This window comes from Anabas testudineus, chromosome 21, assembly GCF_900324465.2.
Source record: "Anabas testudineus chromosome 21, fAnaTes1.2, whole genome shotgun sequence".
Classification (NCBI taxonomy): domain Eukaryota; kingdom Metazoa; phylum Chordata; class Actinopteri; order Anabantiformes; family Anabantidae; genus Anabas; species Anabas testudineus.
In genome coordinates, this window is record NC_046629.1 from 8,362,082 (window position 1) to 8,380,009 (window position 17,928).

Here is a 17,928-nt window from a genome sequence, read left to right on the forward strand (position 1 = left end):
ACAATAACGGACCAACCAGAACATGCCAACACACTGACACTTATTACATCAAATGTGCATGTAGTTATTTTCGCTCACTGAGTTTTTCCCCTTGGTTTGATCCATTCCAGCTCTCCAACACCACTCAATAAAAGCCAGCAGCTGTGTTTACCTCTATTACTCATCTACTCACACCTTCACTTCGATTATTTTTCCTCTCTTTTTCAACCGATGCTATGCCATGTTGGTACCTAGTTGAAGCAGCTAATCAAGAGGCGTTATGGCCCATAGCATGAACCTACGTTCGACTGTGTTAAAGCCGAAGAGCCTGTGGAATGCCACAGGCCCCCCAAATGGATTCCACATGTTGTTTGCATAATTTCCCCTCCTTTGACCTACAGGACAACTGGAAACTCAGATCACAGCGATCCATGCAGCATCCTTGCACAGGTCTGCTGAGAAAAAGCTGCATTGAGTCTAGAAACCCCGAAAGACTCTGTAAAGGGAAACCCTTCCAGCAGAACCTACACAAAAACAAGCTGAAAATGCTTACTTTGAACGCTCTTCCATCCTCTTTTCATGGTTTCCTTTAGTCCTTCCTTCTGTTAACCAACCATATTTGGCTAAAGCAAAACAGATTCTTGGTTGAAAGAGGAAATGTCACCACACACACACACAGACAGGCCTTCCTCTGACATACCTTTCCATCCTAGCCATGGAAACATGTTGAGCCACCCTAAATCAGAGTCTGGGGCCAAGCTCTGTTATATGAGTCACTTCCAGTAAGCACTGAGTGTGCAACTCTAGGGATGTTGTCATTACTAGATGTTTGACAACATCTTCAAATCCACCTCCCCCTACTAATCCTCCATATTAAGATATAGTTCTTTCAGTTAGTGTTGACTATTTAGACTATCAGCCTCAGAGTCAGTGTCTGTTGCACAATACTTTTTGTGCACTCTCTCTCTCTCACACACACACATAACACACATGCTGTAGCACTCCATGTACACCCTTAACTCATTTTTGGTAAACAAACGTGGGCTGGACACTGGTGTCAAAGGTTGAATCCACAAGAGAAAATGCAAAGGGAGAAAACATTTTGTCAACTGACATGATGAAATAACAGCACGGGGGGTTCAGCACACAGCCATCACCTACAAATATCAGTCTTATTATATGCACAGGAAGTTCAACAGAATTACTAATGCATGTCTTACTATTCACAGTGAAAGATCAACAAACAACCCTCTCAATCTACAGTATTACTTCTCAGTCCTGTTGATTTAGCTTTAGTTCTTATGATCGGGTACATCTATTGATGCAAAGGCGTTTTTTGGCTGCTGTATGTTTCACACAGTATATGCATGCATGTCCTTGACATGCTAGTCTTTTATAAAAACGTGTGTGTGGATGTGTGCAACTCTGTGTTTCAGATTCTCTGCACATGGCAGCCTCCTGTGGATGAATATTCAGGTTTGACATGACAGCACCTTTATAATCAGGCCTACAGGATATCCCCACCATGCACCCTGAGCTTACCCCTACCTCAAATGTTTCTCATTCTTGTTTGGCCTTGGCTTTCAGATGAGGACTCAAATGAATCCAGCCATACAATGCACCGCAGTCTATCTGCAATCAATGATGATACACTCCATAACACCCGCTTGGATCAATGATTCAGCAGTCAGTCAATATCTCAGCAGTTAACCCAGCTGATTGGGGGTACAGGGACTTTCACATCTGCCTCACTAAGACAGTGAGCATTCATCTTGTTAGATTGCACAGTACAGTACTAGAGCACCGCACCTCTTCCTGAAAGATTCGATCAGTCAACTCACACCTAGTCTGTGCATTGTGATCTGTGGCAGACAGATGATGCTTTTAGTTGGAGAATCCTGCCGAGCAATTAAATGTGTTGGGGAGTGCGGTGTTGATGGACAGACGGAGTCTATCCGTTGATGATTGGCTTTTTAATTGAGTCCCCCCACCTGCACTGATCTCTATCGTAAGCCCTTGGACTGTGTCTTTGGGTGGGGGTTGAGCCACTGAAGGAAACAAACTGAGTTGTGGCTTGATGTGGTTGTGGGGGAAACAACTGAGGATGTACTGTATCACACTGTTCATGATAGTTTTTCAGTGTGATATATATCCTGTTTTTAACAACACTGCTTGTTTTATGTAAAGCAGAAAAAACTTCTGTCTCAAGCTGAAGCACTTGGTACAAGAGTCAGACATAAGATGTGTAGAGTACACCATCCTTGCATAACCAAACTGTTGAGTGTCCTTGACAAGAAATCAACCGTATCAATTGTTACGACAAATACATCATGAAGTTTATATATAATAATGTTCAAGTGAAGCCCTCTACTTCAAGTTGGAAGACCTCTGCTGGTAGTAGGAATGTTTAGTTAATTAGGGGACATTAGTTAGTTAGCTTTAGTTAGTTTCCTACTGGTAGCAAAAGAGGATGTAGTGGAACTTAATTAAACAACCACTGAGTTCATTGTATTTTCCTGTTTCCAAAAGTAGACAACACTGATTGTGGTCATTCCTTAACCTAATGTTTCTTACTTTAACCATGACATTGAAGAGCCCCCAGCCTTAACAAAGCCAACATCGCAACCCCCACTATGAGCTTCAGCTAAAACCTTCCTTCCCACCTCGTTCCAAGAGGGGAATGATATCTAAATATCCAAAAAGAGGATACGGACTGAAGCTACAGGTGGCAATTACAAACGTTGAACACAATTCAAATGATTTTGGTAAGTCCTGTCTGACTATCTACTCAAAAAAAGCTAATTGATCATTAAAAATCTCTTAATCAATCAGGTTAGCACGACTGACAACAGGTCTTCATGAAAAACTGGCTCCAAAGCTTTAATAATTTGTTCACTTCTTTCTGTTCACAGGCACTTTGTTTTACACATCAGTAAAGGAACGCAGCGTCCAGCCTGCTGTTATGTTCAGTGCTGAGTCTTCAGTACAGTCACACATTCAGTCTCTTGCTGGACCAAACTGTGAGAGTTCAGTTCCAACTTGTCCGATACACGTGCTCTTCATACGGTTAACAGCTCAGCAGACATTTATTTGCATCAGAAGTACCATATAATGATTGTTTCTGGGACTTTCATTGTCTTTTAATAGACTTTTAACGAGGAAGTAATGTACTCTGCATCAAGGCTGAGGGACATCATCTAGTGCTGACTATGACACCTCAGCGGCAGACATTCAATTAACAGTATTATATAACACTGATGTATTCTTCTGCATTTTATCATATTGTCAAGAATAATGTTCTTGCAAAAACGTCCTGCAGATTTATGGTATTATCAACTACTGTAATATCAGTCTCTCCAGCACTGTTGCCTCACAGCGAGAAGGACGCAGTTTTCCTATCTACCGACCGGGTGTCTTTATGTGATGAGTTTACATGTTCTCCCCGTGTCTGGGTGGGTTTCCTCCAGGTACTCCAGCTTCCAAAGACGTGCGTTAACCGTTAAGTTAATTGATGACTCTAAATTGCCCATAGGTCTGTGAATGTTTGTCTGTCTCTATAGGTCAGCCCCGTGATAAACTGGCGACTTGTCCGGGATGGACCCTGCCTCTTGCCCAGTGACAGCTGGGGCTCGCTCCAACACCCCCACGACCCGTAACAGGAAAAGCTGTTGGGATAACGGATGAATGGATCTCCTAATAGCAACCTTCTTCAGTTTGGTTGTGAAAAGCAGGAATATTAGAGGTTCAGAATAATTTTTCATGTGCTGTGTGCTGTGGAGTCTTCTCTACATGTGTGGTAATATCAGCCTCCCAGTTCATGCAGGGGGGGGGGGGGCCTCTTTGTAAATGGATTTAAGTGAGAGTTTAAATGGGTACTAATCTCTCTCGCTGAACATCCATGAGCTGCAGGGGGTCTTATCCACACATGCATAACCACATCACCCTACTCCCCCTCTTTTTTTTTTTTTTTTGGTTCAGGTTTGCACCCACACTTTAGCACACACACACACAAACACACACACCCCATGGCTGTCACACAGTTACAGGCAGGGCAAGGCTTCTCCACAACGCTGGGTTAAAGTCACAGAGGTCAGTGCTCAGTTTCCACATCAAACCCAGGAGCAGAGGCCAGAGTCTCATCCCCCTCCCACCTTTCTCTCTCCCTCCCTCCCACTCTCTCTTGCTCCCTCCCTCCCCTCCTCTTGCCACCACTCACCCCACACACCCTCCTGCTCCCCCGCGCTGGATGTACAAATGCCTTTGCTGTCAGCTCTGCCCCGGTCCCCTGTAATTGAAAATAACAGCCAAGGGCCAGCCCCCGGCCACTCTCCCCAGCCTGGTGGCTCTCTGCCTCTCTGACAGCCACCCATCAATACCAATGACTATTACCCTGGAAGTGAGAGTGCTGCCGATGACATCCAAGACACCACCCCTGCAACACTCCCACACACACACACACACACACACACATACACGCATCCCCCCCCCCCCCAGTGTCCTTCCTCCGCTACCCGAGCCTACTAATGTTTAACCCGTTGCTACCAGCCTTGTCTTGCTGTCTCTAAGCTACTACAGTAGGGCTTCGGTAGGCAAATAAGCCCGTCTCACACACATACCACAGCGGTTCACACAAATGCACACCCACACAAACACACAGACGCACACACACAACTCTCTTAAGACATGCACAAAACTCTGACAAGCAGCAAACTTTCCTGTGAGAAGCGCTGTGAGAGAGTTTGGTGTGCTGCTGTCTCACTTCACACTCTCATATTCAGCACCAAGACATTCAGCCTGTATTAAACTACAACACTGCTCCACTGCTGCAGTAAGTTGAATTTTTTTTTTTTTTTGAAGTTGCTTTAGAGATAAATAAGTGAGATTTCACAACGGGTTCCGTGATGCTGCCCAAACCCACAGTCGCTCTGTGAATAATCACCTTTTTCTGTCTTGTGATGACAGCTTATGAATTTCCACTGGGAATAAGTGTAATGTCCACTCAGCACCATGCAGGGTCTCTTGTTTTCCCCCCACTGACAGAAACCAAACACAATGCCATACATGATCTGAGTTGTCATCTGCTTTGACAGAGCAATGACAGCTGAACGAGACGCACTGAAGACAACCACAAAGCCCAGCGACGTGACAAATGAAGTACACACAGCAGCAGCAGCAGCAGCCAGCAGAGGAACAGGACGAGAAAAATGCACAGACCTTGTCAGAAGCTGCAGAGCCGTGGAGACTAGGAGACTGCTTTTCTTTCCTACAGTCCTCTCTGCCTCCTCTCCTCCTCTCCCTCTCCTCTGCTCTTCTCTCCTCTCACTCTGCGCGTATGTACGTGTGTGTGTGTGTGTGTGTGTGTTCTAGTGTTTGTGTGTGAGTGAGTGTGAGTGTATGTGAGTGAGCGGCTCCCTCCCCTTCTGCCTCTCAGCTGCTCAGCTTAGGCAGTTCTCAGGAAATGAATGGGAGCGCACAGAGAACTGTTGTACTTGCAAATGACTTACCCCGAGTCACATGATCCGCTAAATGTAGGGTGGGCCGGTGGGTGGAGGCTTCATAAGCAAAGGGAAGACAATATACTCTAAGCTTTAACAGCATGCATCGAATTACACGGGGCCCCTCCGGGGAGGTTTCCGACGCGTCCGCTCTCAGCCAGCCTGAACTCCCTCTCTACCCCTCCCGGAGCGCACCGGAGAGCCCCGGGGCTGGGGGTGCGCACCGGAGCACCTCCCCGTTTAAAGGGGACGGAGAGGAAGGTGTGATAAAGAACAAGAAAACAGCTGATTTACAACATATTAGTTAGTTGTGTGTTGTTCTTGAGCGCATCATTTCTATAAAGGTGCAGGCCTCCTTTTTTTAAATTAATTTATAAATGATTTAATTCAATTAGCTGTTTGTCAGAAAATTTAACTTTCTATTTTGGTAAAAAGTAATGTTTTTTTTTTTTTTTTTGCTAATTTATCATTAAACAGTTGATTTAATCCACATGTGCAGCTAAACAAAGTCTTAATTAAAAAACATTTCTATTTGAATACTACAGTTTAGATCTAGACATTTCTTGCACACATGCATCACAGACCTGCATAACCATTATGTACACTATTAACAGAAAACAACAAATACACATATACTGAGGAGGGAAAAAGCCTGTTATTATTTTTATTATCAGTTTTATTGATGACTAATATTGATTATTGTATTGTTAATTAATAGCTTGCTGTATAATGGGTCAGAAAATAGTATAAATACATCCAAGTGCATTCAAACCACTTGCTTTGTGTTCAATTATAGAATTAATATCAGATTGTTACTTATTCATTTTTATTGATCTGATTGATTAATTAACCTATTGCTGGTCTAAATGTTCAAATTCCCAACATTTTAACCATAGATGTGTTTTTGTATATGTTTTTAGGAATAGCTACAGCTACTATTTTCCTCCTCTCTGTTGGATCCTAGTTGCCGCTCCTAATGTAAAATGCCACACGTATGCCTGCTGTTTCAGTAACTAGCCTTGAATAACATGCTGGAACATTTCCTCATAATGACTGCTTTTAAAATCTCCTCTGTACAGTGCCAGAGCCACTGCACCCATGTCAGTTTTCCTCCTGGTGTTCTCGGGCTCGATGAAAGGTATCTCTGTGGAATGAGAGGCTGATGCTGATGCTGATGCTGCTCAGTGCCCAAAGCCTGTCCCCTGGGAGCTCTAATTAAGGTAAAGGAAGCAAGGCTCATCTGCATGGCTGATGGAGCTCATGCCACTTTGCAGGCTTTATCGTGGACCTGGAGAAGTATGACTGAGAGAGCCAGACGAGAGAGAGAGAGAGAGAGAGAGAGAGAAAAGGACTATTTAGTGTAGTACAGTAAGCCTGATCCAAATGCTGCCCACTTAATATTCATTCTGTTTCATTTCAGATACTGTATGTCTTCTGTTTGCAATGAATGGCGGATAAAATGGTTGGGTGGAGATGAGAGGATGAAACGAAAGGGGGGAAAGAGGAGAAAAGACTTGATTAATAAGGTTGGATAGGCTGGATAGAGCAGTGGCTGGGTGGTTGTATGTGGCTGAATTAAGAAGTTATTTTGTGGCTGCCTGGAGAGGATAAGCTCCAGTGGGGGCTGGTTGATTGAATGGATGGTTGATGTGGCTGTGGTGTAAACTGTTATGGTGTAATATGGTATAATTCTACACTATAATGAATGGGTGGTTAGATGCTACTTTAAAGGTGTTTTCCAAGCCGTTGGTAGAGTTCTGCGATGGGTAATGATTTTACATGTTATTATTTAAAGCTAATTTGATTGTATGTATACAGCCTCATTGGTTTTGCTCATGTTTTTCTGAATAGGATTGAAATAAGTCCCTGTTACACAATTTCTACCCTCGCGAAATCTCTAAAAGGCTCTGTTCAGTCTGGTTTCCATGACATCAACTACAACATCCAGGAGCACAGCCACCTACCAGACAAGTGCATGATAAGAACAGTTCTTATGGTGGAAAAATACAAACAGAAGTGAACTTGAACACAACTGACCAGCCGATAAATATGTGTTTTTATGTTATACTTGTGTTATACTGCTGGAATGTTCAGTACACAAATGATTCAAGATGTCACTCTTAAAGGTCATGGAAAAAAAAGAATAAAAGAATAAAAAACAAACTATAAATGTGGTTTAAAAGTGATGAAGAAATACTAATTTAATTCAGTCTAATTTGACACACCTGCTAGCCCCAATACCTGGTTGAGGCAGTCGGTGAATCGTGGGCACTTCAAATCACAGACATCTGGTTATTCATGTTACGGTCTCAAGTGCATTGGTACATGAGAATGGTCAATTACCGATTAATGTGATTTTACCAATCTCATAGAATAATTTTGATTTGTGTGATGAGAGGACTGGCTAATTAATGGGTGCTCTGAAGACTCTGTGATGGAACACTAATGTAACATCAGTCGTAAGGCCTGGTGATGATCTTTATAATGACGTCCTGAGGAGCTCTTTCAAATGAAATCCTCCCTGTGTAACTGGTGCCCCAGGAGTCCTGGCATGTGTTGAAGGAAGGCAGGCAGAGTGGAGTGCAAACAGGCGCTCCGAGGGAGGTGGAAGAGGGAAGAGTGTGGATGGAAAAGGGAGGGGGGGGGAAGCTGCATACTGTAGAACTGTTGAGGAGAGCATGAAGAGGAGGAGGAATAAGACAGGGTGATTGGAGGTGGTCTGAGGGACATGGGGGAGGGGACACAGGAGGGGGGCAGCAGGCATCCAAAGGGAGGTGTCTGATGGGGGTCGGGTGCTCAAGTCATGGCTCCCAGCTTCATCCTGATGTACCTAGTTGGGCTTATTAAACACCTGAGACACAAGCAACGCTTTCAAGGCTACGCCAACTCCATACAGGTTGCTAATGCATCACCCTGGGGTGGGAGCAGTTCAAAGATGGCGTGGGTGTCTTGGGGGGATCGTTTGTGGTGCGGCATAATAAGCTCTAAGACATCAAGAAGAGCATTATCATTGCACACTTCTCCCTTGCATCATCTGACCCAATCCCATCAAATTATTGTAACACCATTTACCATTTAGTCACACACTACAAAATGTCTACACTGTGGGGGCGAGCATTCTTACTGTGCAGAGGAAGCCGGCGTTTGACTTAGCAAAAAGCAAATAAATAATAAATAAAATGTGTTTGTGTTGTGAAATGCTGCAAGTAAGCTATGTGATGTTCCCCCTCCTGTTGTCTCTGGCTGAACTTTAGACTCTGGACTGAAAGAACAGACATGCCAGACGAGGAAGTAGGGAGCAGAGGAGCTAAACACAACCTGTTACTGCACAACCAAGAGGGAGGGAGGGAGGGAGGGAGGACGGGGGAAGAAAAAAACACTCAAGAAACTGAAGATGTTCTCTTATTGTTGGTTGAGTAGGTGGGTATATAAATATCCACAAAACACACACACTGTATAAGTTCCCTTTGCCTTTTTGTGGACAGGACACTCTGTGAAAGCTAATTTATAGCACATTTTCCTAAGTTTAAAATATTCTAATAAAGGACTGATAAAGAACAGTGAATCAGAATGAAATAAACAAAGTGGAGAGGCTGAGAAAACCTTTAAAGTATAGAATATATATTACCTTCATATTATCACAGAGCCCTGGTTTCTAGGAAATAAAGTGCTCACCTCTGGAGCCTCTCTTTATCCCCTGCAGTCCCACTCAATTCCCACTGTGAATGTCCAACACAGTAGGGCCACGTACACTAAATGAAAAGTGCTCGCCCTCAGCGTCACAAGTCAAAAAACCTTGACTCGGGAAGCTGTGAGAAAATTAAATCTGACAAGAACAATTGATGTGGCCCAGCCTGCTCCACTGTCTGCCCACATGTCATGAACAAAATGACAACATTTTAGAGAGTGATCCACGGCTTTCTTCTGGTGCGTTGGCAAAGGCACATATGTGCCAAACATGGATTCAACAACTGTACATTACATAATATTTTAGATGTAAGGTCATTCTGGTGTTTCATGGAACCACACTAACAAAATCTATGAAGTTACTGCATCGAAACCTTTCTTTAACGTCCGTGCTGCATCTCATTTCTGCTTTCGAACACACAGTTCAGCTATAATTACATTTCACTATAACGTGTCAGGTTTGCTGCTGCCCTGCTCTTTTGGGACTTAGCAAGTTTTCTGTCAACTGGTTTCCTTCCAACACATGACAGTGCGTCACTGTGTGTATAGAAACATGTAAAACTGTTCCTCACTAACAGTCTGAATATATGGCGCATGTTTTCAGTTCAGAAGCAGAAAGAGAAAAATAGACCACAGAATCACAAGTGGGCAAAACTTACAGCATCATATTATATGATTTTAAAGTTTCTTCCAGACATGTTTCAGGAAAATAATCAAATTGTAATTTAATAATTTGTAATTGTTATTGTTTTTTTAACAGATGATGTTAAATCTTAAAATGAGAATGAATGAATACACAAGGACTTTTAAGATGTGTCACAGGACTTTTCAGGACAGGTTCAGGTATATTACACCACGACACCACTTAATCTAACATTAAAAGTTAAAGTGAATTAATAATCACTGTAAAACACACGTAAGACACTTTTGTTGCAGGCCTCAATCAATTATGTATTTGTCAGATACTGTATTTTTTTATTTGTTGGGGTTTGTTGTATTTTTCTGTTGATTTGTGTAAAAAAAAATTAAATGAGCCATTATACAGATTTTCCACAATCTCGCCCTTTTACTAATTCACTGCAAAGCCAACAAGAAACATCATAAACATACTGGAGTACATAGCATATGATGTGAACAAGAGCAATTAGCTCTCGTTTCTTTTCTTTCTTTACAATCTAAACATGAGATTTTGTCAAATTTATGAGAAAGAATTTTAGCTTTATGCTGTGTTTTTTTTTTTTTTCTCATTACTGCGGATGAGTTTCATATGACGTAACACTTTTTCATTTCAATTGTTTGATTGCTTCATGTTTTCACATTGATCGCTGGTCATGTGCATGGACGGAGATCCAGTGCACATTACTAAAGAATATGTACAGTGCTACTGCATCAGTGTTTGATCTTAGGTTCATACCTCCACTGGGACCTCCAACTCAGATATGTGCAAGCTCCCAGTTGGATTAGCCTCTCTTAAGTCATACAGTACTCAGCTACATGGATATTATAATGATGAAGATTGGTGAAGAGTGCTATAAGCAGTAAATTATTGATTCATACATGCATTTATACTGTACATGTATTATACTGTACATCTATTTAATCAAATGCATCTGTCATAAATTTATATATTCTAAGCATGGAATATAATACTTAACACATGGTTTATCTGCATTATTATGGCCTTTTATTTTCCATTATGTACCTCTACAATAAATGAAGAGGTTTCTGCAAGCACGGTAGAAGCCAAGAACACAGTAAGATAGTGAGTGACAAATGAGAATGAGATAGGAGACAAATGAGAGCCAGGAATTAAAAAAAAATCAAATGTAGAGAAAAACAGGACAACCAGAAGACAATCTAAAGAAAGGTAACAGAGAACTGGAGCGTTAGTACATCTGCTTGCTCGGGGGGGCTCCTCTGGTGTGGTGCCGATGCATGTGTGTGTGTGTGTGTGTGTGTGTGTGTGCACACATGTGTCTGTGTGTTTGTCCAGGCGTCAGTACACCTGCACAGACTGAGTGGGTTGGCTCAGTGGGCTGGCGTGGAGCTCCGTGGATCCCCCTCCAGGCCAGCTCTCTGTCAGGCCCTGCCAAGGTCAGTCTCCTGCCAGGGGGTGGGAGCGGGGGCGGGGAGGGGGACGCTTCAGCATGACCACCAGGGCCTCAGCATGCTGTGTCTAATAGCAACCGCAAAGCTCTTGCGCACACACACACACACACTCCTAGACTGAACTTTAACACCAATACAGAGACTCATGCACACGCCAAGAGTCACAAACAAGCAAGTGCTGATAGACATTCGAGGAAGACGGTGACTGCAGAAAGCTTCTCGCATTTTTTAGTCTGTAAATAAAAAAAAAACACAGAGAGATGGAAATGGTTTGGATGAGTTGACAAAGTAACTATAGCTCCTGAGCTTAAGAGGATGAAAGAGCGGCTAAGAAAGTAACAAGGAGACTTGTGTGTTTTAAAACTGCAAGCTCTGTATTATGTCCATTCCACAGCTATCCATTACCTAGATCATCTTACTGGGTGGCTAGACCTGGGGTGGAACTTGTGATACTGAAACTGTCCTGAAATACCTGACTCACTTTTGTACACACAAGATGTGCTGCAAGGAATAGCATGGAAAGGTTGTACCTGCAATATAAGACACCAATGAAACGCCCAAGTAAAGAATGTGACATCTCGACACCCGGGTGGAGAAGATTCACTGTCACATTCGTGGTCGTAACTTGAATCAAACCTGTAAAGATGCGGCGATGACAATATTGGTTTTATAGTGCACGTTGGTCTGGCTTTAACAAAAAGATACTGCGAGGAGTTGCTGAGAGATTAGCTTCCTCACGTGGCCAATGGAGACACCTGAATTGTAAGGCAGCACTGAAGCAATTATCCACTGCCACTCCTCCACATCCCCCCACTGCTGTCAAGCCTGTCATCAGCACTGGTGTGTGTGAGGAGCAGGGGCTGATCAGCCACCAGAGCCCTCACTGTTGCTCTTTTGTTGCTCTTTTCCCAGCCAGCAGCCCTTTGGTTTTTTGACAGAGAGACCTCGTGTTGTTCCCCTTTGGCAGATCAACCCTCTCCCAGACTGTCCCCCTCACCTCCTTCCTCCCTTCACCTCCTTCTCCCTCACCTCCCTCCCAGGCGTTTGGTAGAGAGGGAACAGCCATTGCTCTCCAAACACAAGGACAGAAGCTGCCAGCAGGTAGCCATGGCAACAGCTTCTCTCACAGCCGCCACTTCCCAGCTCGGTAAAAGGGAGTGTGGAGAATTGCAGGGCCCCTCTCTCCTCTCTGCGCTCTCACACAGCCCAAATTAGACGGGTCACAGTGTTTTCCTGGCACCGGTTTAAATAATCATAGAGATGGATGTGCGCAGAGAGAGAAGGAGGAAGAAAGAGAGGTGAGGCGGGGGCACGCCAAGGAAGTAGAATGGGGGTGTTAATCAAAAAGACGCAGATTGCTGCACAACAAATGATTTTTTTCCAGACATAAGACTGTGGTGGGTGGAGACAAGGATGCTTGAGATATTTGCGAGCCATGGTGCAGAACTTATCTCGCTAATGCAAGTGCAGGAGGGAAGGCTCAAGTCGTCATAATTTCAATTGCAGCTTCTCACTGAGAGGATGTGAACGTCTGGGAGACACATCAATTCCTTGTTCCAAGCTTGCTGTTAATGTGATTTTGAAGGTTATTTTCCAGATCCATAACTTGTAGTTTAAACTCTGAAACATCAGCACAAAGTACATGAACAAGCACTTATCCAGACCAGCTCGTTTGGGGGTCTTGCAGACTTTTTTTTTATGGTGCGCATGTTTCTCTACACTTCAGCAGTAGGCTGATGTAAAGCGATTGGTGTCCTTCTGAAAGTTTATGTATCTTAGGAGGTGCTGATATTAAGAACAAGAAATTCTCTGATGGAAAACCCTGAAATGTTTTCCTTTCATGAGCTGCTGCCACAGGCCTGCTCTGGCTTAATAGCTTGCTGGCTTTTGAAAATAATTCAACCCTGCTTATTTTCTACTTGATTTACTCTGTGCAAGCCTTCCCTCATCAGGCCAGGGTTTGATATTAAGCCAAAATAAATCAGTTTCCCTTTACCGTGATATGTTGAGCCTGCACAAACAGATGAACGAAAACTTTTGAATACAGCCACAGGATTACATCACAACCAAACAATGTCTATTTTTATCCCAGCTGAAGTTTTTCTTACTTCCAGGAATTTCCAAAACAGGAGAAATTTGAAAGATTGAGCACAGTGCTGTGAAAATTGAATTAAACTAGACTCAAAAAGGCAGGGTCAAAACAGGTTAAACACTGTACAGGGGTGCTTAGATCTATGGTGACTGAGAGTCCTGAGAGTAACGGTAACTTGTTCCATGTTTGTGTGTCAGAAATGTTTCTCATCATGACAGTTGTATTATAAATAGTAATACTACTGCATATGTAATATCATTCATACTGAGTTGGTTTGACAGTTTTACAGTTTAGTTTGGTCCTCTGCGGTATGTAAAACTGTAAGACAGCCTTTAATGAAAGGTTTCTCTGTTACACTAAGTAAGTTTAACTGTTTGTTTTATGGTTTCAACAAAAGAATAGTTTGTGAATAACTCACAAACAGAAATAAAAACGCTGAAGTAAACACATTACGCCATTATAAAGATGTTTTCCTCTAGTGGACATGATGTTAGCATGACTCAAGCAACAGACAGCTGCGTGCTTATTGTGTCTACACGGGCTGAGCAGTGTTAAGGATAAAAGACTGTCTCGGGACTGGGAGGTTAGGTCGACTCGGAGGAGTCGCCGACGTAGTTTCAGGTGCTGCCCCGAATATCTTGTAGATAAAACAAAGTCATGTCTTCTCTGTGTGTGGGCGTGAATGTGAATGTGTGCGCACTCATGAGCTTGCTTGACTTCCCCGCATTGATACCAGATGGCCCTTCCCATCATGGCCAATGGAGGAATTCAGCTGGCAGGACCCCTTCTTGTTCATGGTCAGTGTGTGTCTGTGTGTGTGTGTGTGTGTCCCTCCTTTCCCACCACACACTGACCTATTTGTATTCTGGGCAGAGCAGATGAGGCTCCAGGCCCGCTGCCCTGCTCCCCTCTGGCCTGTCCCCTCGGGAGGGCATCTGTGGGTCTGCACTGGGCAGATAGGGCAGACCCATCATGGCAGCACTTTAAAGACCACCTCGCTGGTCTTCTGAGAGGAGATGTGGAATTGGGCGTGTGGTGCTCGGTGTTGGCCCGCTGAGATGTCTCTCCTTCCATATCTTTGTCTCAAGCTGGGTTGTTTCTTTCTCCAACCATAGTTCTGGCAACAAAGGAAATCACCTTACTCCAGTATGAATCTGAAAACTTATACACATCAGATTGTGTTTACAGTTCCTGGGGAGTATTGCTGCATTCACACCATGTCAACAGAATAGGAAGTGGGTGAGTGTTCATGTATTATTCAAAGATGGTTAGCCGTAGGCCTTATAGTCCTACAAAATAAAGAGTCTACATTAGGTTCTTCTGCTGTTAAGTTCCTATATTCTTTTCTACAATGACAAAAAAGTAAAAAAAAAAAAAAAAAAAGCCAGTAGGAGCTTTTGAGATTCTCCATCTCATACTGATTAGTCACTCAGAATGGGCACAGCTCCATCCTCTCTGAGACGATGCGTAGTCACCCCATATGTGTTGTTCGTGTGAGTGTGTATTTTAATTTAAACTTAGATGGACTCATTTGAAATCACCCAAGCATCTCAGGCAAACCCTTATTTTTACCCCCCCGCCTCTTTTCCACATCCATTCACCCTACAAACATTATCTGTTGACTTGCGGTTTAACACACTCAAAAGCACAAACACAAAAGTGCGTACCCGTGGAAGTCCACGCATACGCAGTCTTGCGCACACACAGACAGAGGGAGCAGAGCCATAAAGGAATGCAGAGCAGTATAATCACAGCATCATCAGCTCTGTCCTCAGAGAGAGCGGGCCAATAATGCTCTTCTAATTGAATAACTTATCCGCAGCTATTTCCCAGGAGGCCAAGCTGCAAGGCACAGTCGCCGGGAGAGGGGGGCAGATGGCACTAAACAGAGCAGATCACATCTTCCAAGTGCCACAATGAAAGGTGGAGTTAGACAAACACGCATAATCACTCAGTACAGTACAGTCTCACTCAAAGGCAGCAAGTTGTTTGTCCTGTTAATTTTATATTTCCAACTAACAAATAACTAATACATGCACTTCAAATCAGAAGAACGCTTTGTGTTGAATAACAAAAGACAGAGATTCTTTCTATTAAAGCACATAGCTTGTAGCTTGTTTTCCTTTTCTTTCTTTCATTCTTGTTGAATTTCACTGTGTACGTCAATGAAAGCCAGGCCTCTTACTTACGAGAGGCTGAAAAGCCTCCTATATCCCTGCGCCTAAGGGTGAGGATAATTCCCCCTAAAGACCTCCCAATTTCGGGCTCCCTGTTCTGTCACCCTTAGGCTCACTACAGGGGGTAACTATACATTCAGTTTCCTTTTCTCCCATCAGACATCGTACTGGTCTGGAAGAGAACACACATGCAGTACATAACACTTGCCAAAAAAAAAAAAGCATTGTTACGGTAACATCGCTCTGATCCTCTGCTCATGTGGGAGAAAAATCTCCAGACTGATGTGAAATGTGTGCGGCAACGATACAGAACTACAAAGTTACAGTATGTGCAGTAAAGTCGAGCTCAGGAGGAATGACTCCACATGCCTGCACGTCATGGTGCCAGTTTTACTGACCAGAGATCTTCAGTCCTGATGATTCAGTGTTTTGTTTTGTGAGCTGCACCTCATCAGCATGCATGCTATCTACCCAGGCCAATACCTTTATGCCCACAAGCATAGTTGAAGTCAGTGGAATTTCTATTAGGAAATAATAATGGGAGGGGGGGGGTTGAGATGGTGAGAGAAGCGAGGTGTAGGGAGAGGTAGTACATTGATTTATCCTTCATAGTTCGTTGCACTACATTTACCCAGCAGAGTGCTCAAATTAGTGCCCTCCAGCTCTCTCCCAATTAGTTTCCACAGAGACGAGGTGTAAAGCCAGTCACTGGCCTCATTACCTCTCCTCTCTCCTCCTTTTGCCTCCACCCCACGTCCCCCACCCTTCTGTTTTTTTACTTTTCCCCTCTCTCCACACTTCAGCCTCTCTCATCTCCTCCACTTTTTTTCCATTTCAGTCCTCCCCAGCTTTTATTTGTGCTCTGCGTTTCTGTCTCTCCATTTCAACATTTGTGCATCGCCCCCTGTTTGAAGTGCAGAGAAGGCTGAGAGTGCATTAATCTCCAGGAACATGAAGTGGGGTAGGCTGCCAGAGACTCAACTACCTGATGAAGAATGGATGATGTTTCTTTTGTGGCTGTGACTCTATGGAGCTTTAGCACAATCAAGGATACTGTGTGAATTTTCCTGCTAATTCAATGGAGAAATAATTCCAACATTTCTTTTAATCATATGCGGACCTTCACTGAAAGATGCACTAAGTGCATTAACTGATTTTTTTATTTATCAGTTTTTTCTGTGTTTCCCAGCCACTGAATAGATTTATACTATGCCAGCTTGTCTCACTCGTTACTCTTTAATTCCTGAACCACAATGTTTTTAGTCTTCATTTTCTATTGGGGGTTGAATACCTACAGGTGGTGTTCTTATTATGTACTTCAAGCCATGATTACAACCCGGGTAAATCTGCCAACTGCCCTCCAAACCCCCAAATTCCCTAGGTTCCTTGTCTGATAATTAGATAGATGTAATTTGGTCGTTTGCAAATGTATCTGGGAATATCAACCACTTAAGCACAACATTAACTCAAATTATAAAGAGTTATCTTCTGGATTTAACTTAATCCTAAGATAAGATGGTGTGCATGGTAAATGTTAAATCTGCTAAACATTAGCAAGTTCGTATTGTCTTTTTGAGTATGTTAGTATGGTGATATTTAGTTTACAAAAGAAACTGCTGTGTGCAGCTTCACAGGCACTGGCATAGCTGTGAGCTTTTGTTTTTTATCAAATAGTTGGCTAAAAGAAAAGACAACTTAGCAGCTGATAGCCCATTCATAAACATCCTTATCAGTGTGAGGAAATCTAATTGGTTTAACATGTAACCCAGCCCAAATGTGCACCACCGAATTGAACCCTGATTTCATGATAATTATTTAAAAAGCAGAAAGCAACAAACATTTTTACATCAGTATGCAGTGGGAGATTTCTGTCTAAAAATAGAATCAATTTCCTCACAAATACAATGTAAGAGACTTGGAACAGACAGATTTTGCCTGCAGAAAAGTAAACACCTTTCCCTCCCCGATTGCACCCCCAGCAATTTCTCTTTCCCTCCCTCCCTCCCTCCCTCCCCCTGTGTAGAAACCCAGAGAGAATCTGGGTGAGGTGTCAGGCCAATGTAGTGCCTGCAAACAAAAGCCGCCCTGTCCACCCCAGACCCAGATGTTCCTTATTGATCCCCCTGTGGATTTGGCTGAATGTAACCGCTTCAAAATCTCTCTCTCTCTCTCTCTCTCTCACATGCTCACACTGATACACTGTGTGCACATATGTTTGTCTGCATGCAGGATGTACATGTATGTTTGTGTATGGTTATGCATGTCCAGTCAAAGCTGGAAGTGTTGTTTCTTTTCTGATGTTTATACTGCAACAACCAGCAGCTTGGGACTAGTAGTCCTGCTTCTCCTTTTCACTCTCTCCTTCCTGTCCACAATCTGATCCTCAACA

General features: G+C 43.2%; 1 protein-coding gene across 2 annotated transcripts in view; it reads right to left on the reverse strand.

Annotated features, from left to right (window-relative positions):
• Positions 1-5,718, reverse strand: part of klf12b (Kruppel-like factor 12b) — a 35,575-nt gene extending 29,857 nt beyond the window's left edge. The window contains exon 1 of one of the 2 annotated variants that reach the window (XM_026376004.1): positions 5,484-5,718. In XM_026376004.1, the coding sequence (XP_026231789.1) occupies positions 5,484-5,577 (94 nt within the window). In that variant the 5' untranslated portion in view covers positions 5,578-5,718. The other variant, XM_026376005.1, reaches the window with a different exon arrangement.
• Between the last annotated feature and the right edge of the window lie 12,210 nt (positions 5,719-17,928).